Source organism: Poecile atricapillus, chromosome 25 (genome assembly GCF_030490865.1).
Source record: "Poecile atricapillus isolate bPoeAtr1 chromosome 25, bPoeAtr1.hap1, whole genome shotgun sequence".
In the NCBI taxonomy this organism is placed as follows: Eukaryota; Metazoa; Chordata; class Aves; order Passeriformes; family Paridae; genus Poecile; species Poecile atricapillus.
This window is the reverse complement of record NC_081273.1, coordinates 3943815-3966837: the sequence shown is the minus strand read 5'-3', so window position 1 is coordinate 3966837 and position 23023 is coordinate 3943815. Positions and strand designations below refer to the sequence as shown.

At 47.2% G+C, this 23023-nt stretch overlaps 1 protein-coding gene across 6 annotated transcripts in view; it reads left to right on the top strand.

Annotated features, from left to right (window-relative positions):
- Positions 1–315: 315 nt before the first annotated feature.
- The window catches only part of GRAMD1B (GRAM domain containing 1B), a 94122-nt gene continuing 71414 nt past the window's right edge, over positions 316–23023 (top strand). For 2 of the 6 annotated variants that reach the window (XM_058857225.1, XM_058857224.1), the window contains exons 1-2: positions 595–1276; positions 11375–11449. In XM_058857225.1, the coding sequence (XP_058713208.1) occupies positions 765–1276; positions 11375–11449 (587 nt within the window). In that variant the 5' untranslated portion in view covers positions 595–764. Of the gene's footprint in view, positions 1277–8719; positions 8784–11374; positions 11450–20726; positions 20864–23023 lie in introns of those variants that run through there. The other 4 variants (XR_009279574.1, XM_058857230.1, XM_058857226.1 and 1 more) reach the window with 4 other exon arrangements.

Below are 23023 nucleotides of genomic sequence, written 5' to 3'. Positions count from 1 at the left end.
AAAAAAATAAAAATAAAAATAAAAAATAAAAAATAAATTACGTAAAAATAAAATAAAATAAAATAAAATAAAATAAAATAAAATAAAATAAAATAAAATAAAATAAAATAAACCCCAAACAACAACAAAAAAGGAGAAATTATTGTGAAAGGAGGCTGAAAGTCCAAGCGCGCTCGCTGCCAGCCGTTCGGGGTGGGCTGGCTGAGCAGGAAGGTGGGACAAAAGGGACAACCCCGCCCAGCTGGCGCCTCCGGGAGGCTCTTCCCCCTCCTTTTCCCTTTTGCAGCGGGTGGATTTGTGGCAGCAGCAGCAGCAGCGATATTCGGTAACCCGAGCGCTGGCTCCGGGAGCTGCCCGTGTGTGTCTGAGCCGCCGCAGGGACACAACTGCTCCCGCCGCTCTTTTCCCTGATTTTTATGGAGCCTTGTTCCTCCCCTCCCTCTGTTTCTCTCTCTGCCCTCCCCACAGCTCACGCCGCTCCACTCCATGCTTGCCTCGCCTCCCGAGAAGAAGCGCAGCCGAGTTTTCCTAGAGCAGCCCCGGCAGATTTTCCTTTGCTGAGCCAGGAGAAGGCAAAGGGGGCAGGGCAGGGGAGCTGAAGCCCGGCCAAGCCTCGCTCCGGCCCCTGTGCCAGGGCTAAACCTGCTTGGAGAGAGGGCAGGGCAGGCGCTCGGTGGAGGGGAGAGAAGGAGAAAGGAAACTTGAAACTGGCTTCCCTTGTGGCGTGTCCGTGTCCCGGCCATCCCCTCCCCGCCGCTGGTTAAATGAGAGCACGTGAAGAACATGAGGGTTCCTGCCTGAGAGGGAGGGCACGCAGGGAGGAGGAAGGCGAGCCGTGGCTTTGCGGTGTGGTTTACACCGAGATCGGAGCTACAAGTGCCTGGGGGTGGGAGCAGGAGGAGAAAGGGCGTCTGATGCCAGCTGCCAACATGACAGAAACCCTGCAGCTCCCGGCGCTGCGGGTCCCCGAGCAGCAGCTGCTGGAGGGCGGCTGCGCCTGGTCCAGCTCGTCCACCCCGACCCTGCGCAGGAAGCGCTTCAAGATGAGGAGGATGAAGAACGTGCAGGAGCAGAGCCTGGAGGCCGGCAGGTACCAGGATTCTCCTTCCTCCAGCAAGGAATACCTGCAGCTGCCATCCATTGAGATCACCCCCTCCAGTGACGAGGACACCCCCTGGTCCAACTGCTCCACTCCCAGTGCCTCCCCACGCCGCAAGCGCTTCCTCCTTCGGAAGTGGCTGCGTGTCCGAGAGAAGAAGGAGTGCAGTGAGAGCAGGTAGGTTCTCCGGCCGCCCCCCTTCCCCGCTCCCAAGGTGATGCTGTCCAGAACAGGCTGCAAGGCTCTGTTGTTCCCCTGGATGTGCCTCTTCCTGGAGTTTGTCCTCGCCTTGTTGGCTGGAACGTGGTGGTGTTGGTTGGATGGTGCCAGAGGAAAAAGGCCTGGGAACTCTCTGGGAGCGGCAGGGCGAGGCTCTGTCCTTGCTCGTGGCCTTCCAGGTGACACCGAGCCAGTGGGTGAGAAGATTTAACTTCACTGAGGTGTCCTGAGGAGACACGAAAGAGAGGAGTGACCTCTCTGCTGGCATTACCTGTTTGGGAGCGATGCTGCCAAACCTCTGCCGCTCTTTTGTGGTGATGCTCATTCCTACCACTGGGACCTCCCTTAGTTTGGGACAGAGGACGAGAGAGAGAGAAACCAAGCAGCCCAGTGGGTCTGTGTGTCAAGGTGTCCGGGCTCAGCCCTTGGCAGCTTCCCAGACCTGAAAGTCGCAGAGTCCTTTGGCTGAAAAGGGCACAAGTCATTCCCAAAGACCTCCAAGAGCCTGTCAACGCAGGGAATTAATGCCCAGGCATTGTATTGTGTGGCCACACAGAGATAAATGCACCTTGTGTAACCCTCTGCAGTTCACCCCACATGCAGTGGGATTAACTCTTCCCTTGGCAGGGCACTGGAACAATCTGCCTTTCCTGAAGGCCCCAAACACACAAGACATGTCGAAGATTTCTCCAAGAAATGACTGCTTTATAAATCCTTAGGCTGGCTTAGTGTGGGCCAAGTTTTCTTCCACTCTTTGCAGCTCCCCTGCAGCTGATTTGGGGAGTTGTGTTTAAAGGATGTGCTGCACTTCCAGAAAAAGAGAAACCTTTATCTTTTCTGCACCCACCAAACCACACTGACTCACTGCCTGCTGTGGTCCTTGAGTGTTTACAGGGCACAGCTTTGAATATCCACTCTGATTATGTGATAATTTTTCTTGCATCAGGTCCCTTTAGCAAGGTCAGTCTGTCAGCTTACTAATTTTTAAAGAACTTTCATCAATGAATGCATGCCACTGAGGATCTGATAATCCCTCTCTCAGCAAGTTAACATGGAAAAACCTCTCTTGGTTTAGGAAATAGTTCTGATTTTCCTGTAGCAGTGATGGTGCAAGTAGGGATTCAGGCACAGCACACAAAATGGGAAAGATAATGCATGAGGCATGTGCTGAAGTGTCAGAATATTGAAATTATTGTCTGAAGTTCAGAGGATGAAGGATCCAATCCTTCATCTGAAGGACTTAATTTGGATTTCTTGATGGTGAATGAGTTTCAGGCAGGCCAAGGCACGTTTCTTTTGGTGTGAAGGCAGAAAAAAGAGCCAAGTTTCCTTGAACACATGTTATTTACACAGCCACGCTGACAACTTCCTGCTTATTCATCTCCAAGGGATTTTTTGGTGATGTTTCCGAAGCAGTGACTGGAAAAAGGGTGAAGTGGTGGATGGCTTGGGTGGCATTAACATCCCAAAGCTGGCACCTCCTTCCTTCATGTGCAGCAGGCTCCAGACCTTCCCTTTGTGCCAGGGGAAATGTGATGCTCTCAAATGGAATTTTTGCCTCTCTAGCCCAGGTTGGTGGTGACTGTGCTGAGCCTGTGGGCTGGCAGAGTGCAGAGATCATCCCTGGGCTCTCAGCAGAAAACAGGGAGAGGAATCTGATAAACCCTGAGGGGTTTTGTGGCATTGATTTGAAAGAGACATGGGGTAAACTTTGCTGTGCCCCGAGTGAAATTCACACAATTCACAGAATGACCAGGTTGGAAGAGACCCTCAAGATCATCGAGTCCAGCCCATGCCCTAACACCTCAACTAACTGTGGCACTGAGGGCCATGTAATGCAACTTTTTTTAGTCAAGAAGCTGTTTTCCTATAAAACAGATATCAGGTATTTCCTATAAATCAGATATCAGATATTTCCTATAAAACAGATATCAGGTATTTCCTATAAAACAGATATCAGGTATTTCCTATGAATCAGATATCAGATATTTCCTATAAAACAGATATCAGGTATTTCCTATAAATCAGATATCAGATATTTCCTATAAAACAGATATCAGATATTTCCTATAAAACAGATATCAGATATTCCCTATAAAACAGATATCAGATATTTCCTATAAAACAGATATCAGATATTCCCTATAAAACAGATATCAGATATTTCCTATAAATCAGATATCAGATATTTCCTATAAAACAGATATCAGGTATTTCCTATAAATCAGATATCAGATATTTCCTATAAAGCAGATATCAGGGAGAGCACCTGCTCTGTGCTGCTGCTGCTGTTGTTTGGGACAGGTTTTGTTTGAGGGCAGCAGGGACAGCTGTGCTGGAGGCTGCAGGGTTTTGTGCAGCAGAATTCCTTCATTCACCAGGCTTTCATTGCCTTCATTCATCCTGTCCAGGTGTCACAGGGATTCCCAGCGTGTGCTGGGTTCCCAAATTTCCCCTGGTGGCAGGAGCAGCCATCAGGCTGTGGCTCCCGCTGGAGAATTCGGTGCAGTTTGCCCCCAACCACTCAGTTTCTCTGGCTGAGTTGCCCCCAAGCTGCTGGAATTTCGATTTTGGAGCCTTTTGGTAACTTTTATCCCCGTTTTGTGGCCAGATACCTGTTTGGTGGCAGGGTTTTCCCAGGAAAGCTGGAGGCTGGGAAGGAGCAGGCTGTGCTCCAGCTGAGCTGCTCCTCGCTGTGCTCACATGGCCCCAAGCAAGAGCTCTGTGACCATTAACATCCATCGAGCATCCAAGTGAATAAACAAACGCTTTCAGCGCTCCCAACGCTGTCTCTAATGCTCCAGGTCTGCTTTTCTCATCCGGAAACTCCAGCGTGCTGGTTAGTTTTTAACAGGCTGGATAATGGTGAGGTTTGTTTACCTGCTGGTTCTCTAAAAGCTGATACTGTTCTTTTCCTTCCATTAAAGCCCAGGGATGGCTGAGAGAGCCTTTCCTGCCCCTGATGCTGCTTTGTTCATGGTGAGAGAGCAGGGAGAGACAATTCCAATTCCAATTCCCATTCCAATTCCAATTACAATTCCAGTTCCAATTCCCATTCCCATTCCAATTCCAATTCCAGTTCCAATTCCAGTTCCAATTCCAATTCCAATTCCAGTTCCAATTCCCATTCCAATTCCAATTCCCATTCCAATTCCAGTTCCAATTCCAATTACAATTCCAGTTCCAATTCCCATTCCAATTCCAATTCCAATTCCCATTCCAATTCCAATTCCAATTCCAATTCCAATTCCAGCTGGGGGTAGGACTGTCCCTGGAACGTGTCCTTGTTCAAGGAATGAGGATCCAAACCTCAAGGTTTGGATGATAAATAGCATGGGTTTTATGAGCTCCTCCTCTACCCCTCACCCATTTGCCAGCCAATTTATTGGCTCAATTTACCTTTATAAACTATCAGCCCTGCACACAGGTGCACAAATTGATTTTATTTTTTTTATTAAGACACGATGATATTTATTTCTTCAGGGGCATTTTGCTGTGCCTGCAGCCTGCATGCATTATTGATGTGGGCATAAGGCACTTGATCAGCTTCAGTTTATTATTTCCCTCTTCAAGCCACCCTTGCTTGTAATTTCAGGACCTGCATGTGATTTTGGGGCAAGAAGTGCTGAGTAGATCATTCAGGCTTAGATTTAAGGACAGCTCTTCCTTTGGCCTAAGATCAGGACTGGTAAAGGATGCTCTTTGCACTGTTTGGTGCTTCAAAAGATGCAAAACTTGTGAATTTTGTGGCATCAGTGGGGAGCAGCTTGTGCAGCAGCTCTTGACACTTCTGTGGATGAATTAACTCAGGTTGGATTTCTGCTGGAAAATCTGACACTCACTGTGGATTCATCCAAAAGGAAAGACTTGTCTAAGTCCTAAATTCCTCTAACACATTAAAAATGAGATGAATTCCATCCCAGCTCAGAAAAGTGTCTGTGCTGAGGAGCTGGAGGTTTCTCGAGCTGCCAGCTATGCAAATGTGGAGGTTTTTCAGATGAAATCCTGATAACTTATCTCTAAGTGTGGAACAAATGAGGGGAGACTCCAGCACTGCTCAGCACTGGGCTCTGAGGCTGCTTCCCTTCACGTTCTGAGGTAAAAATTCTCCTTTTTTCCTTAAAAACCTTTCTCTTGATCCCTCTAGTGATGTAAATCAGTTAATAGTAAATTGCTGATTTGTTGGAACTTGAGCTAAAATTATTTACAAGTTGGTGGCTTAGATATTTTGAGTTGGCTTATAAAGTTAAACAAGCCTTTAATTTCAAGTAGCCCATAATGCTTTTGCTTTCCTTAATTAAACTGAAATTCACCCTGAGCATTTCTGGGAGTAAATTAATGGTCATTCCCCTTTTTCTGACTTTGACATGTGTGAAAAACATTGTGGTATTTTCTAGAGGAAAAAACCTGAGTGATGTGATTGTTTTTTTGTTCCCCCCTAAGAAACTGCTGACTGTGAAAAGTAAAAAAAAAAAACCCAAAAAGCTGCAAGATTAAGGTTATAGAGCCTCTTCCATTATGGAAAAGTGATCCAAGTGTTTAGGAATATCATGGAGGTGTTTCCTGGTGAGGAGGGAGCTGCTCCATCCCCGTGCTGGGGAGTTTGGGGAGCCCTGGTGGGGTTTTAGAGCAGAATGAGCTGCTCTAAATTTTGCAGTTCTCAGTTCTTCAGTTTTTGCTGAACTTCCAGTTCCCAGCTGTGGCTCAGAGGGGAGGACATGGGGCTGCTCCTCTCTGAGCAGCACGGCAAGAACTGGGAAGTGGGTGTGAACCAGGCTTGTTATTTCTGCTAAAATTCTTGTTAAAACCTCATTTGTGTGAAGAACCGATGGCTCCACTGGGGTTTCATCATGGGACAGGCAAATGTGGTTTTTCCCCCCCATTTTTGCTTGTAGCTGGAGCTGGTTAATTGAGGATTTTAGGAAGACAAGTGTTACATGGGGGAAGCTGTTGGTGTCTGAGGGAAGCAGCTGCTCTTCTCTGCTTTTGGTGGCTTTGGAAAACCCAAGAGCACAAAATTTCCTCTCTGTGGTGTCTCTTCTAATCTGACATTTGAAAACACACAAATGATGGCTTGGTGGCAACCCAGTATTAATGTAACTTTTTCCTTTTTTGAGCCTGCAGGTTCAGATGAGGCCTAAAGTGCTCCCAAAAAAGTGGTTTTTGTTTTTTTTTCTTTTTCATCTTCTGCATTCCTGTCTCCTGGGAGCGCTGATGTGCTGTTTGCTGTGACTGCAGATTTTTTTTTTTTTGCCATTTGTTTCTGGTAGTCTGTGCCAAGTAACTGTGAATTCCACCAGTCCTGGTATTTTATTTAATTAATTTATTTATTTTTTTTGGCTGAATCTCACTGCCTTTGTGCAGTAGTTTGTGGTTTTCTTTTAAAATATTTGCCTTCCAGTATTTGTGTGGTTTAGGGCAACCAGTCACCCAAGAGTATCAAAACTGAGTGATTTACAAACAGCCTGGGACTGAAATGCTGTTGATCTTATCTGGTCAGCAAATATTTGCCATTGGGCCATCTGAGATCCGTGCAGATGGAATTTAATTCATTCCCATGTTCCTTATCTCCGTGGTTTTCCACAGGTTTCTGCTTCCAAGGCTCTGCTGCTGGCTGGTAAATGAGATGTTGGTGAAAGGGCTTGTCTGGGCAGCAGGGGAGGTTGGTGTTGATGTTTTCCTTTGTGATTTCACAAATGAAATGAGGTGAGAGGAGAGGACTTGGCCATGCTGCCCCTTTTAACCCTTTGCAGCGAGGAGAGGTGATGGTTTCTCTGCAGGTTCACTCCCAGCTGAGTGAGACACCCCTGCTGGGGCTCAGGTGACATTTACAGCCGTGCCTCCTCTTTTTTTCGTCTTTTCTAAAGGGTTTAGGCTGCAAACACGGCTTTACACCCTCCCCATCCGTGAAACAGGGTTGGGATGGGGAGGTTTGGAGCAGAAAGTGCCTGCTTGGATCTCAGGAATCTCTTGGAGACCTGAGAGACCTTCCAGGACCTGAAGGGGCTTACAGGGATGGGGAGGGAGATTTCACAAGGACAAGGGGGAATGGCCTGAAGCTGAAGGAGGGCAGGTTCAGAGATGGGATTTGGGGGAGGAATTGTTCCCTGTGAGGGTGAGGAGGCCCCAGGGAAGCTGTGGCTGCCCCTGGGGTGGCAGAAGCAAAACCCCCCTGAGTGTTTTCCCACAGGGGGCTTTAGGAGCTTCTCAAAGACAATTTTATCTTTCAATTCCCCACTTTCACTCAGAATGCAGCCCCGTGTTTCCCACGGAACAGCAGGAATGTCCCTCCCATCCCTGCTGCCTCATTTTGCCTGGAAAATCCCATCCCTGTGCCCCAAACCCACAGTGGTGCAGGGACTGAGCCACGACAGACGCCAGGAGCTGTTGGTGCTGGAGGAAAACGAGGATGGAGGGACACAAAGGGCAAATCCCTGAGCCCAGTTCCAGGGATACCAGTCCAGGAGGGCTGTCCTTGGCAGCCCTGAGCCTTTCAGCCCGAAAATTCAAAGCCAAAGCACCTTCAGAGCCAGATTCCCACAGAAGCTGCAGGTTCCCAGGACACGAGGAAAGTCCCAGAATGGTTTGGGTTGGGAGGGAGCTTAAAGCAGAATCTTCAAAGATTTAATGGTTAAAAGGCCTGGTTAATCTGTGTTGAGGATTTTTCTTCATTTTCTAAAGTAATAACTAATGAGTTTGCATGAGAATTAAGGGAAAAAACACAGGGCACAAACCTTAAAGTATTTTTATTGTCTCAGAAATTGTAGGAGCAGAAAGGGCACCCTGGGCTCGTGCACCTGAAGATTTAAACCTTGTCCAAATTCAGGTTTATCACTGCTGAGCTTTGGAATGAGACAAGCTTGTTTTGCTGATTCCCTGAAAGTTTTATCCAGCTTTTGACCTTCTCTGTGGATACAAAATTCTGTCTGAATACTTCTTTCTGTGTTATTCCTCAGTACAAATCCCACCTTTCTTTATCTCCTTTCACTACCCCATCTTTTAAATTGTCATTACTGTTCCAAAGGAACACTTAATAACAGGTTATCCTCAAATGGACTGAAAAACATCATAAAACTCTGCATTTCTACCACTCTGAGCATTTTAGCTAATTTAACAGTTTCAATGCCTAATCACCAGAAGGTTGAAATAATTTTATGTTGTGTGAAAAGCTCCCAAATTTGTATGGAAATCACTTTTCTGGTGAACAGCTCCTGCTGAGGGGCCAGGTGGGTTAAAAGTGATTTTTCTCTGAGAGTTTAATTGCTCACAGGCTCGAGCTGAGGTTGTATTTCAATGAGCTGCAATACCTGGGTTCTGTTAAATTTTAAACCTTCATTTGGAATGTGAACTTTATTGGGTGGATGAGCAGGAAGAGGTCTAAGGTTCATTTTAGCTGTCCCAAAGGGAGTTTTCACATGGTGTTCCCAGCATTGCTGGGCTGGGATAGACTGGGAATTCTCCTTGGGTAAGTTTGGTTCCATCTGCTCCATCTGAAGTGAAATGGGAAAGTTTGGTGGGAGGGTTTCCTATACAGAAACAAGAAATTAGAGAAATAATCCCTGCAATGCTTCCTCTGATCAAAAGGAGGAATTCCTTTGGCAGGGGAAGGTAAATGTGGTTCCCTCTGTGCTCTTTCCCCGTTCCCTGGCCCATAATGAAGCTCAGAAGTGCAAGAAAAAGATTTATTTGCTTTTAGGAATGCATTGTTCTTACCCAGCTGTTGATTTCCAGCTTGGAGCCAATTCAGAATTCCTCCCTTATTGCAGGAGTTCTGTGGTTTCCCATGCCCAGCCTCAGAGGCCGATTTCTATATTGGTTTAGCAAGGATTTTCATGATTACTGATCACTAATTACCTTTCCTGAAAGCTTCAGCCTGCTCTCCTCTCTCTGCTGGCAGTAACAGCGTTCTGTCTCTTGCTCTGGGGAAGCAGGAACAGTGGGCAGTGCCAGCTGATGGCTCCCAAATTCCAAATGTGTCCCCAAGGCAGGTGCTGTGCTCTCAGAGAGGTCATCTTCAATAAAGTGGAGCCCTTGAATGAAATTGAGATTCACTGGCTTTTTGTTTTTTTGCAGAAAACTGCAAATTCTTTGGCAAAAAACTCTCACCAGAAGGGAGAAAAGACATCCCTTTATTTGATTTAATTATCAAATACACTTCATGGAAATGTGCTATTTGCAGCTTTGGTGCTGTTTCCCCCAAAATAAACTGGATAAAAATTACTCTTTAGAATGAAAAGATGTAATTTGGTGGAGGTTTTTTTTTTTAATCCCACATTTGCCTTTCAGTGGCTCTGCACAGCGTGGTGTGCAGGTCTGTGTCCAGTGCAGCAGAGCTGGGACTGCAAGCAGGTGACACAAACTTAAAATCTTTTAACGATTTAGATCCTGTCCACAGAGAGATTTATCCTGCTCTGAGTTCCCAGACAGGTTTGTGGTTTCAGAGGCAGTGGTACCCAGCAGAGCAGATGAAATCTCTCCCAGGAACCCCTCCAGCCTTACCTGGAGGCAGAATCAGCTCTCCCCGTGCTCAGGAGAGCTCCTGCACGGCAGCAAAGCTGCAGCAGGAATCCTGAGCAGCCCCTGGAGCTGCCAGAGGGGGATTGAGGCGAGCTGCAGAGGATAAATGTGCAGGAAATACAATTATCCCCCACAAAACACCCATTTCAGGGGGGACACTGACATCTTGTGGGCTCAGCTTGCAAGTCTCACCACAAGTTCAGTGCTGGCCGTGTCAAAAGTTTTTACTACTTCTGCTTGGTGCTGGAATGTTTGGCTGTAAGAGATTGTGAGATGCTGTCCAGGTGATGTGCAAGGTCACTTTTACATTTCAGAAAGTTCTCATGAAAGTGTCACAAAGAGAGACTCCAAAGCCTCGTGCTGGCTGTGAATCAGATATAAACTTAATGCCTCCTGTTGCTTCCTCTTTTCAGCCCCGAACATGGAGCGTGAACCTTGTGTTTTCCTCCATCTGGGTTTGAGCTGAGTGTTCCAGAGGTCACAGAGATCTGTTTTCTGTAATCTGAATTTACAGCTGAGTGTCCCAAAGGAGGTCAAACATCCCTGTCTGTGTTTTGTTTTTTTATATCTGGATTTAAGCTGAGTGTTCCAGAGGTCACAGAGATGTTTTCCTCTATCTGGATTTAAGCTGAGTGTTCCAGAGGCCACAAAGATCTGTTTTCTGTAATCTGGATTTAAAGATGAGTGTTTCACAGGACTTCCCCAGCTCTGTCTGTGTTTTCTGTGGCCTGGATTTAAGCTGAGTGTTCTAGAGGAGGTCAAACAAATCTGTTTTCCTCAATGTGGATTTAAGCAGAGTGTTTTAGAGGAGGTTCCCCAGCTCTGTCTGTGTTTTTTTTCAATCTGGATTTAAGATGAGTGTTCCAGAGGTCACAAAGATCTGTTTTCCTCAATCTGGATTTAATCTGAGTGTTCCAGAGGAGGTTCCCAAGCTCTGTCTGTGTTTTCCTTGACCTTGTTTTAAGCTGAGTGTTCCAGAGGAGATTCCCCAGCTCTGTCTGTGTTTTCCTGCATCTGGATTTGAAGCTGAGTGTTCCAGAGGAGGTCAAACATCTCTGTCTATGTTTTCCTCAATCTGGATTTAATCTGAGTGTTCCAGAGGTCACAAAGATCTGTTTTCCTCAATCTGGATTTAAGCTGAGTGTTCCAGAGGAGGTTTCCCAGCCCTGTCTGTGTTTTCCTCAATCTGGATTTAATCTGAGTGTTCCAGAGGAGGTTTCCCAGCCCTGTCTGTGTTTTCCTCAATCTGGATTTAATCTGAGTGTTCCAGAGGATGTTCCCAAGCTCTGTCTGTGTTTTCCTTGATCTTGTTTTAATCTGAGTGTTCCAGAGGATGTTCCCAAGCTCTGTCTGTGTTTTCCTCAATCTGGATTTAAGCTGAGTGTTCCAGAGGAGGTTTCCCAGCCCTGTGTGTGTTTTCCTCAATCTGGATTTAATCTGAGTGTTCCAGGGGAGGTTCCCAGCCCTGTGTGTGTTTCCCAGGTTTAGGCAGAGCGTTCCCATGAGTTCCCCAGCTCTAACTGTGCCTGTCTCTTGCAGCAGCCAGCAGAGCAGCCAGCAGAGCAGCCACGACGATGACTCCGCGCGGTTCCTGAGCCCCTCGCGCGAGGACAGGTGAGTCTGAGCCCGGGCTGTCAAACCACACCTGCTGAGCTGCTCCAGCTCCTCACTTACTTCCCTGGTGTTTCTCACAGCTGTTGAACAAAAAATCTGATTTAAATCAGTCTCAGCGATTCAAAAAGCTGCGTTTTTCATCACCTTGAAAGTGGGACAATGCATCCAGCCCCTGAAATAGCCAGAATTTTCTTTTGAGGCTCATTCCCCAAACTCCAGCTGCTGTAGCAGCATCATCAGACCTGCTGTGTGATGGTAATTAGCACTTCTGATCCTTAAAAATGCACAAATGGAATTTCCTGGGTGGATCCTGTCCTCAGCAAAGACACCTCTGAGCTTGGTTGTTTTATTCACTTTCGATGTGTTCCGGCAGTCCTGAGCTCTGGAACTGGTGTGCAGCACCTGGGTGCTGTGAAGTTCCAGGAGAAACTTTAATTTGGGTTGATTAATGACCATTTCAAACTGCAGCATTGGCACAAAAGCTGTTGAAAACCGATTTTTGTCGTTTATTTTTGTGCATGATTTATGAATGTTGCTCTGCTCAGAGCCACGTGATGAGGAGCTCTGCTGCATCTCGTAGTTCAACTTTTGAGCCTGAATTTGCTGAGTTTTTCTTGAGCTGTGAGCCCTGAGTTATCACTGATTTATTTTCCTTGCACTTCTCAGAGCTATCTAAGAAGAAATGTGATTTACATTGGGTTTAGCTGTGTTTAAAAAGCTGCATTTTTCATCAGCTTGAAAATGGGAAAAATGCCCCTGGAATAGCAGGAATTGACTCACTTGAGAGTGACCCTAAGGAGCCAGTTAAATATACCACGAGAGTTTTTGGTTCAGAATCAGCTCTTGGGAGGTGTAACTCACTTTTCATCCGTATTTCACTCCAATTATCCATCTCCCCATGGCTGTGGAGCTGGACTAATTAACAAAACATCCCTAATTGACTGGCAGGTGTTTGAAGCCAGGAAATAGAGAGTGGGACAGCGAAGTGGGGACGTCACCTCTGAGGTGCTGTTATTCCATTTCAGCTGGAATTCCACAGGTTGAACAGGGGTAGGATTTGTTAATAAATGTCTGGGTGGAGCAGCAGGGAATCATTTGGAAGTGCTGCCTGTTTCAGATGGATTTTAAAGGGAGCATTTAGGTTGGTGCTGAATGTTCCTGGAGCAGATTTCAGCAGCACAGGCAGATCTCAAAACTATTTATGCAAAGCCAGAGTAACTGACCTCTTACATTTAGCAACATTCCTGCTGCCTAAATTTAATTACAGTTAAATTCTCTTTTCATGGATCCTAAAATTCTCCATTTGAGGGATAGTAAATTACCTTTTCTGCTGGTTTTTTTGGTCTCATTTGCTGATGTAATTCCCTCAGCCTCCACTGGCTTCCTTTGGATATTGGTGGTTTGTGCTCATAAATCTTCACCAAAAAATAACTCAAGCACACCTTTTAGTGTAAGCTGGACAGGAATTAGTGAGAAGGTTGACAGAGCCTTTGAGAGCTTGCTGTCTGCTATGATAAATAGCACAGATGAAAGTTGTTTCTGAGGCATCTTGAATCTTTTAGACCCCCTCCAACAACTGAATAAGGAGGATTTATTTTTGCTGCTTTTAGGTGTTTTGTTTTTTTTTTGACCAGTAACAAAGAGTCCTCCATTTTCATTTGAAGATTTGAATCTCTGAGCTTCAAATCTTTGATTTGAATTAGATTTGATCGCGATTTGAAGCTCTGAGCTTCCGTTTTGAAGGATTCCAAGGCAGTTCTGGTCGCTTATCCTTTGACCATTGTACATCAGCTCTTAGAAAAAACCCTAAAAACCCCAGAGCCATGCAGGATTTTATCAGAGCTGTGGGATGTGAGCAGAGGGAGGGCAGGGAGCCGGGTGCTGTGCCCTGGGAAGGTGCAGCTTGCCTTGGCACGCTGCCCTGGCATCCCCGAGGAGGGCAGGAGCAGAAGGAGATGCTTAGAGCAGGGAACGAGCTGCACCCGCCTCAGGACAGCTGGGAAAGTGCTGAAAGAAGCTGCCCCAGCCAAAAACAAAGGGCTGCTGAGCTGCTGAGTTGATTCTGAGATGAAAAAAAATGAAGAGCACACAGCTGAGGATGGCTGGAACCCTCCCAGCCAGGATCTTCACCAGAGGCGCTGCTGGTGGAGTTCCCTTCTCAGCGAGGGATTTCCAAGGGCTCCTGGATCTTTGAGGAGAAGCCTGAACATTTTGCCCTGCTGTGGGTGAATTTGGGGCTCTCTGGCAGTCTTTTCTGCGGAGGTGTGAGTGCTGCTGCTGGCTGGAGGCTTGGGAAGCGCTGCCATGGTCCAGAAGCCCTACCCTGGCACAGCATCGTGTGGCAGCGTGGCCAGGCAGGTCTGCCACCCCTGTGTCTCCTCCCTGAGGAAAAAGCTTTCCCTCTGCAAATCCCTGTAAGTTATCCTGGCTCTGCCGTGCCTGGCTTGTGCTGAGGGGGAGCCACGCTTCGTCTCGGGGTACCAGAGTCCTGTACCGGGGTTTTTAGGAGGAAGGATTTAGTGGGATGTGCTGGAAAGTGGTTTTGTGTGAGTTTAGGGCTCGGTTCTTTGCTTGCTGATTGCCTGGGTGAGTCACTTCATTTATGAAATCAGGAGAATTCCTTTTTTTACCTCACAGGAAAACAGAGGTGGTGAATTAAGTCTGAGTTGCTCAGATGCTGAAACATCGCTTCTGTGTAAGCACAAACTCAGGCAGAGCTGAGCTAGAGGCTCCAAATAATTGTGCCTGATTTAAAATAACTCCAGGGGTGGGATGGAGTCACGGATTTGGATGAGATGTGTGCACATGAGAGACCCCACAGTCACTGAAAGGAGACAAAGCCATGCATGAATTACCTTGAATTTGCACCAAATTAACCCCAAATTCATGAGCCTGTCCATGCTTGGTCCAAGGACTTGTTCTTTGTCACAGCACCGAGGCACCCGTCAGGTTCAAGGGTGCAAAGTGTGTTTCAGTTAAAATTTGAGCTAATGAAGCAGAGATAAAATCAGTCCTTAGACTCAGCCTAAGGAGGAGAGCATGGAAAGCAAGGCTGGAAATGGAGGAGAGGGAAGTGAGTGGCAGTTTACAAGAGATAATAAAAAAACTATTTACACAAAAAAAAATCAAATAAATCAGAATTATTTACATTTACAGGGCTGTAAATCCAAATGATTTACATAGAGATCATATCTAATGGAGGAAATGGGGAAGCACAGTTAAATTCAAGATCTCTGATATCTCCTGCATCTCATTTTATTTCCTTATTCTGTGCAGCTCCTAATTCTGCAGTTGCAGGGCTTCAGGGCTTGCTGTTGCTCTGAGCAATCCAATAAAGATTTCTCAAATAATGGATCAAAATTCAGAAGACAGCTTTCAAGGGGATTGGGGAAAAGCTCGCAACAGAGACAAGTTGAAGAAATTCTGTTGGCTGCTTGAATTTTCCCAGGAAGTTGTGGGAAGAGCAGAAAAGAGGTCAAAGTTTGAAACTGGATAAATGAGGCCTCATAAATGTGACATCCATGTTATTTATGTTTTTAGGACTTGTTTATTCTGCATCTTTCTCCCTCTGTCTTTTTCCCTTTGGCACAACATTCTGAGCCCCTTTTCCTGCAAAGATCCTTGGTAGGGAGCATCCTGATCCAAATTCCTGAGAAGCTTTTGTCCCTCCCAGATGGATCATCTTCAGGGGGTTTAAAAAGTGTTCTGGGCAGGACTTGGAGGCTGCTGAGCTCTCACAGGGTCCCTGATCAGAACCCTGCTGCTTTTGCAATAACTTGGAAGTGACTTTGGGTTTGGATCTAACTCCAAACTCTGAGTCAGTTTGACTAAATATTAAATAGGAGTTTAACCAGGATGAAGCAAGTTGGGTTTTTTGGTAAGAAAGATGGTTAATATTTAGATTATGTCCCTTTTTTGCCCATCTCAGCTCTGGCTGACAAGAGCAGCTTAAGTTCAGCTCTGTTCCCTTGGCTTGAGTCAGTGAAAGGGAACACCTCATGCTCCCTGTCCCTCACATGCCATCACTGTTGGGTTTTGGGTTTTTTGGTGGAAGTTCTGTCTCTGCTGGGCTGGTTTAGCCACGATGAGCTCAGCCTGTCACTGTCCCCTGTCACTGGGTGCAGGGGAGGCCTGGCAGACCTCTCTGGGCTGTGTCACTCGCTCCAGATGCTCGGGAACACGAGGAGGAGGTGCAGAGGTGCTTTAATATCCCTCTTTTTCCCTCTCTGAGACGCTGGGCAGGCTCCTTACCCTCCCCTCCCGTTCCCAAGAGCAGAAGTTTGTTGTGCTTCACTTCATTTTCTGTAAGTAATGGTCACCCCATCACCTCTGAGTCCCTGGAACGCTGGGATTCTCGGAATATTGTGGTGGAGAAGTGGCAAAGGAGAGGTTGGGATGATTTCTGGGGCCTGTAACTTGTTGTGAGTGACCCAAAGGTATTTCCCTGTGCCCCCTGAGTCTCCAGGTGTGACTCGGCTGCTTGGCAGAGCCCAGGTTTTGCTCACAAAACCTGGCAGTGCCCCTGGTACAGGATTCCCCATTTTAGCTCTGTTCCCCTGCTCCCATGCCCTGCTCAGGGAGGGTTTCCCAAGCTCTGAGGTGCCAACTGGCTGTGGAGAGCAGGGCTGCTGGTTGAGGGGATTAATTCAGATTTGTTCTGCCCGCTCCTCCTTCCGTCCGGTGCGCAGCGGAGAGAAGGAGCCCATTCTGAGAGGGGCTGTGTGGCCACTCAGCCTGTCTGAGGCTCTCTGAGATTGTCTGAAAATGGTCCAATTGCTGGCCCAATCAAGGGCAAGACCAGGAAAGAGAGACAAGGCCATTGTGGGCTCCTGCTGCAGCACTGAAACTTCAGTTCTGCTATAAAATAACCATAGAGGGTGTCACGGAAATGAACCGGTTCCAGCCCGTCCCAGCCAGAGCTGGGGGTTTCAGATGCACAGAAGGGAGGGTTCATTGGGCAGCCTGATGTTAATTCTGCTTGTGTGGCCAGGTTTCTGCAGGGAGTGGCTGTTTTGGGCTTTAAATCTCCAGGTCAGACTTGCCCACCTCATCTCACGGGGTTGCCTTTTTAAGCTGGGGTGTGTGGGATGCATTTAAGAGTTTATAACTGTCCTCCCAATCCTATTGCATGTGCCAAAAATCCCAAAGGATTTGGGAATTTCAGCTGTGCTAGTCATGATAACAGAATGAATGGGTGCTGGAAATGAGCACAGGGTTCCCTGAGAAAGAGCAGAGTGTGGGCAACACCTCTTTGTCTGCCTGTCACAGAAACCCACCTTCCTTCGTGCTGGGAACATTTCAGCTGGGCTGGCATCAGAAAGATGTGAGTCATGCCTTGAGTGTGCTCCTGCTGCAAAAATAAAAAGCCCTGGGAGTGATTTGTCCCTTGAGTGCAGTGACACAAAGGTGGTGTCCAAGTGAAATGGGGTGGGATGGGGTGCAGCTCTTCAGGAACTCTTTTTTTTCCTGACGTCCTTTCCTTGTGAATCATTGCAAATCCGGTTTGCTGTCTTGGCAAAAATATTTTGTTAACGCTGCTTGCGTGTAGAATTTCCTGGGGGATGTTCTGGGACCTGGTGTGCTGCTTTAGGGGAAGTAAAAAGTGATTTTAGTTGCACACAGCTCCATCTGTGGGTTTAAACAATAGAGAAGACAAATAATATGTGAGGATGCACATAATAGAACATGTCCCTTAGCTTATTTGCAGCCAAAATCCAGCTTAAAAGGGGAGTTTCCCATTTCAGGAGTCTTCCTGGGAGGTGGAAATGGGCATCCACTTAATAAAACTCTAAAATATGATGTCCCACATCCCAGCTGGACCACAGAGTGTCTCTTCTTGTGCTGAAGAGTCGAGTTAGCAGATGGAGCTGCTGCTGGTGGTGCCTGTGAGGAGTAAATGCCATCTTTTCCCACCCTTTTTACAGAGATTTTTAACCCTTTTTACAGAGATTTTTAACTTAAAGCAGTGGGGTGAAAAGGGTGCCTGAAGGTAGGAGGCCCTTGTGCTGTCACAGCTTTAATTTGCTTCTGCTCTTAATAAAATCTCAAAGATTTCAAGCTTCACCTGATGTTGGGGATGAGATGGGGCAAAATCTCTGAATTTACAGTGACCTGTTTGATGTGCAGAGGAAGGATAAAAGCACAGGTGAGGAGAAATAGTCCAGGGATAAGTGAGATGAAAGCCAGTAAATGGGAGGGCAGAAACAGAAGGTTTATCTTTTATGGCATATTTTGTTCTCCCCCTTCAACTTTTGGAGAATCTGGGCCCACAATAAACTGGAATTTCGCTGGTCACAGCCCTGACTGAGGGAAGCTGAAGGCACAGGGGGATGCTGATCCTCCTGCCTAAGCATCTGGAGGAGAAATTGCTCTTGAGCCACCCTGGTGCTGCCTCAGCTTCCCCTGGGACTCGGGCAGGTTGTGAGTGGTGGAAAAGGATCTGGGAATCGCTTCCTTCAGCTGGAATGCTCCTGTCCTTACAGAGACCTTTGGATGTTACAGCCATCAGCTGTTTCTGAAATGCAGCTGATCACTGCAGAGCATTTCTTCTTAATTTTCTGTAGGAACAGAAAAATTCCACTGGTCTGAACTGGGAATTGGAGGTGTTTTGCACTGGTTTGGTGAAGGATCCTCCTGCTCTTGTGCTGTGGAGATTGCCATCAGTGTGAGTCCCTGAACAAACCATCTCTCTCCCGACTTTGCAGTCAGCACACACACGCTTCATCATGGCCTGTTCCGTGCTTTTAGTGCTGTAAATCTTTGGCATGTGAAAAGATCCACAATGGTTACCTTGGGAAATACGTGCATCTTCACATCTCATAGTCAGCTGTCAAAAAGGAGAGGTACCAGCCATTCAAAAGGAGCTTGGAACATACTTTTATGGATTTTACCTCTGCAAGGCATCCCCTGGCTTCCTTCCACTCTTTTCACCAGGTGTCTTCTCCTCTATTTCAGGAGATTTGGGAAAAGCTGTGCACAGTCTGGTTGGTAAATTCTTCCCTGGAGAGTTTCACTCCAGTAATCACTGCCCTCCAACTCTGTTTCCACAGAGAATTCACGCTCTCATCTTTCTGCATCTCACCCACAGCATCAGTGCATCTGGCCAAAGGCTCCAAGGCAGCTGCTCCTTTAAAATGGAATTGCCTGTGATGGGAGAAATCTGAGAGCAGAGCAGAGCCCGCTGCCTCTTGCGCAGCTCCGGCTCAGTGGAGCTGGCACAGCTCTGCCCTCTCATCATCCTCGTCAGCGCTGCTTCCTCTGGGGCCAGCCTGCAGTGGCCACAGCAGCCCCAAAACCATCCCAGGGCTGCCTCCATGGCAGCTCTGCATCCTTCCACGCTGGATTCTGAGGTCACGGCTCTGTGCTGCTTTTCCCCCTGCCCCACTGTGCGTGTGTAACCCAGCTGGGATTTTATCCTCTTTGAGTCCAGCGGTGTTTCCTCCCCTGCTGCTGAAGGGACGCTCCCTCAGGTTGCTGGGAGCTGGCCTGGGACAGACTCCCCCCTTCCTGCCGATGACTGTAACCGTGTGAGTGCTCGCTGACCTCTGCCTTTCTTCTTCTGCTTGTCTGCCTCCCCCTCCATCCCTCCCTGGCCTGGGCAGAGCATTTCTTGTGCGTTCTGGTGATAAGGAGCGTGGAACAAGGTCAGGCACTGGGATGGAACCAGCCAAGCTCTGCCCTAGAGCCCCTCTGCTTTTTTTCCCCTCTTCTCCTCCAACTTTAACCTGATACTTTTCCTTCAGCTTTCCCTGCTGCCTGCTTTGTCTTGGTGAGCCCTGCTCCAAACCTTTGGCTGCTGAACCCTTTCCTGCTGTTTCGATGCCAGGCCATGGGAATATGGGCCAGTTTGGGGGTCAAAGCTTCCAGCACTGTAAGATTTCATTATTTCCTTACTCTGGAAAAGGATCTTTGACTTTATGTGAGTTTGGGCTTTGTGCAGCACCTGCCACCCATCAGTGCCCTGAGAAGCCAGGGTTGGTGCTGGGGTCCTCGGGGACTGTGGCTCTGTGGAGTGTGACACTCTGGGGAAGGGGAATCCTCTGCTGCTCTCTGCAGCCTCAAGTTGTGTTCTTCAGCTGCTTTTTTCTGTCTCAGGTTTCAGAAATGAAGGATTCAGGATCTTTCTCCTCCTCTGCAGTCATCCCTCTAGTGGCTTTTACTCCTAAAGCCAAAAAAATATCGTGGTGTGTGTTCTTCACCACTTTATCTGAAACTGGAGGTTATTTTTTTATAGGATCTTGCATGAGATACCCCACAGGTCCAGATGGGAACAGAAGGTTTGGTTTCCCCAGTGTCTCCATGGATGATCCCTCAGGCAGTGCCAGGGACTCCAGGCTGTTGGACTGCATATAAAGATTTAGCTTCATGGACTGGAAAGACTTCAGTTCCAACAGGTCTAAAGGCTTTAGGCATTTAGAAGCACTCTGATTTGGGGAGTCTGTGTGCTCAGCATTATGCTGAGTGAAAATCCTGAACTGTTCAGGTGTTGGGCTGCCGTGTGATGGGAATTATTTCAGGCCATGAGGTAATTCACAATCTCCCAGTCTCTAATATTTCTGCCCAAGGTAGTGACGTCTTGCTGCCTTCTCACAGTGGCTGCAGGTTCTTGGCAATGAAGAAATTGGGAAACCACTTTCCTTTGGATGCAGCAGCAATTGAGAAGGAGGATTTCTCTCTGGGGCATGCCATGAGTCACGGGGCTCTCTGTTACCCAGCTTTGCAGAACAACTGAGCCTTTCCAGGCTGGGAGAGGTTATTGCACCACCTCAGGCAAAGGGAAGGCTGAGTTCAAACAGGCAGGACAATGAGGGGAGGGAAAGAGCCAAAAGGCAGTGGGAGAGCAGCATTTTTTTATTCTGATATTGCTCAAGAAGGCAGCAGTTATGATCTGAATCATCCCACTTTCTCTGCCTTCCTGGTGCTGCCCCTCATCCTCCCGACACAGATATTCTTCCTATTCCCAAGTCTCTCTGGGGAATTATTTTTCTCCTTTTTGATGGAGGGGTGTTTTTCTCCAGTCTCTAATTCCAAGTAGCTGAAGGTGCTGTGCTGCTGTCCCACTTTTCTGGAGCCCAAGCTCCAGGTTGCTGCTCAGGCCAGAGGCTGCAGTCACAGCTCAGAAATGGCTCTCAGGCACTCTCTGCTCTGCCCATGGAACTACAGCTCCCGGCATGCCCAGAGAGAGAAATGCATATTTTTTCTAGCTGGAAATGAAGCCTCATGTGACTTCCCAGCTGCTGCAGCACAGAGTCCCTGCAGAGGTTTTTTTTTTTCCCAGGGAAATGGAGGTGTGCCGTAGCTGGCAGATGCTGTGATGGCATCTGTAACGCTGCAGATCGCTGCTGACTTCGGGGAGGACTCGGGATTTTACCCACCTGCCACATTTTCCTGGGGATCTGTACACCTGTAACCAAGGTGCATTCCAATTGAGCTCTCTCCTCCTTCCATCCTGACATTCTCTGTAGCAGTTCTTCCTCTCTCCCCGTAACATTTCCTGATTTGTTTCTAATTTCCCCTCCCGCTGGTTCTGTCACTAACAGGTTTTGTTTTGCATGCACTTCACAGACCCACAGAGGGGTTTTTTTTGGTGCTTTCCTAACTCCTGCAGCCTTTTCTCTTTTTACCATATGGGAGAATCCCAGTGTGGCTGAAGTGGTGCCTCACAGGCAGCACATTGAATTCTCTGCCTGCAGGTCAGGCACCTTTCCTGGCAAATTAATCTGTCTGAGCCTCCTCAGCCCTTTGTTTGCACTGCGTGGGCACTTGGAGAAGGGAATTTTTTAGTCCCTGGGAGTCTTTGAGAGGTGAGGCTGCTCTGGGGAAGGTGAAGCCATAGAGAGGATGCCCTGCTGGCTGTGAGTTGGGACTATTTGATGGGTAATACTTAAACAAAAACAATGTTTTTTAATTTTTAAGGAATCCTTTTGGAGGCAATTATGAGTTGGAACCCTGGGCTAACACGACCATGTCTGTGGCTATTTATAGAGCCTGGAATTCCTACCCAGAGCTCAGGCATTTCACAGTGGGCTGTTCCCTTCCGAACACTGCACTTCCTCGGGACATGTTTCCTGTTTGCTTTTCAGTTCAGGAGCTGCTGCAGCTACAGGGAGCCTCTGCTGTAAAGAGGCTGAAAAAAAAATGAAAATTCGACTTTTTCTGAACTGCAAAATTATGATTCTTTAGCTCAGGATTTGCTGAAAGTCCTTCATGAAGCTATTGTGTTTTTTTTTTCCCTTCCCACGCCGCTGTGTACTTGGAGAAAATCCCAGAAGTAGAAAAATGTCATTAAGGGACATCAGTGGCTTCATGGAAGAGGGGCTGGGGAGCAGATTGTCCACCGTGTGTGGATTTGCTGTTAGTGGATTCCTGTGTCTGCTCTGGATGCCTTAGGAGGTTGAAGTAAGTGTTCAGAGGAGTGGCTTTGTGTCCCTGATAAGGCTGGATTTCATGGAATGGTTTGGGATGCAAGGGACCTTAAACCTTCCACCATCCCAGGGTGCTCCGAGCCCTGCCCAAGCCATGGGGCAGCCACAGCCTCCCTCCCTGCCAGGGCAGGATTCCTTCCCAACATCCCCCCTAAAGCTCCTCTCCTGCAGAGGATTTGTGTGTTCTGAGCACAGAGGTGTTGTGTGCCAGCCTGGGTTTGTGCAAGCACGTGTGAACACAGCACAGACACACGGCAAAACACACATTTTGTGTGTGCCAGGCTGGGGCCATTCTCTGTGCTCTCCATGGCCCTTTCCAGGAGATTTCTGCCTCTTCCCATCCTGCTGGACCCTCTGCACATCTGCAGGAGGCTGGCATCTGTCCCTTCTTCCTCCAGCACAGCCTGATGGCAGGGCTGGAAAACATTGAATATGCTAAAGCCCATGGGTCTGCAAAATATTGAATGTACAAAACCTCCATGGGTCTGCAAAATATTGAATATACTAAACCCCATGGGTCTGCAAAATATTGAATATACTAAACCTCCATGGGTCTGCAAAATACTGAATATACTAAACCTCCATGGGTCTGCAAAATACTGAATATACTAAACCTCCATGGGTCTGCAAAATATTGAATGTATAAAACCTCTATGGGTCTGCAAAATATTGAATGTACGAAACCTCTATGGGTCTGCAAAATATTGAATATACTAAACCTCCATGGGTCTGCAAAATATTGAATGTATAAAACCTCCATGGGTCTGCAAAATATTGAATGAACTAAACCCCATGGGTCTGCAAAATATTGAATATACTAAACCTCCATGGGTCTGCAAAATATTGAATATACTAAACCTCCATGGGTCTGCAAAATATTGAATATACTAAACCTCCATGGGTCTGCAAAATATTGAATATACTAAACCTCCATGGGTCTTCCAGGGCTGTAAAATATTGAATATACTAAACTCCTTTGATATTAGAGAAATGTTGTGTGGGGGACAGAGTAATGTGTGGGTAGATGAGAATTTATCTTCAAGAGTAGTCTGCTGGGGCTGTAAAATATTGAATATACTTAACCCCAGTGGATCTGCAAAATATTGAATATACTAAACCCCCGTGGGTGTGCCAGGGCTGTAAAATATTG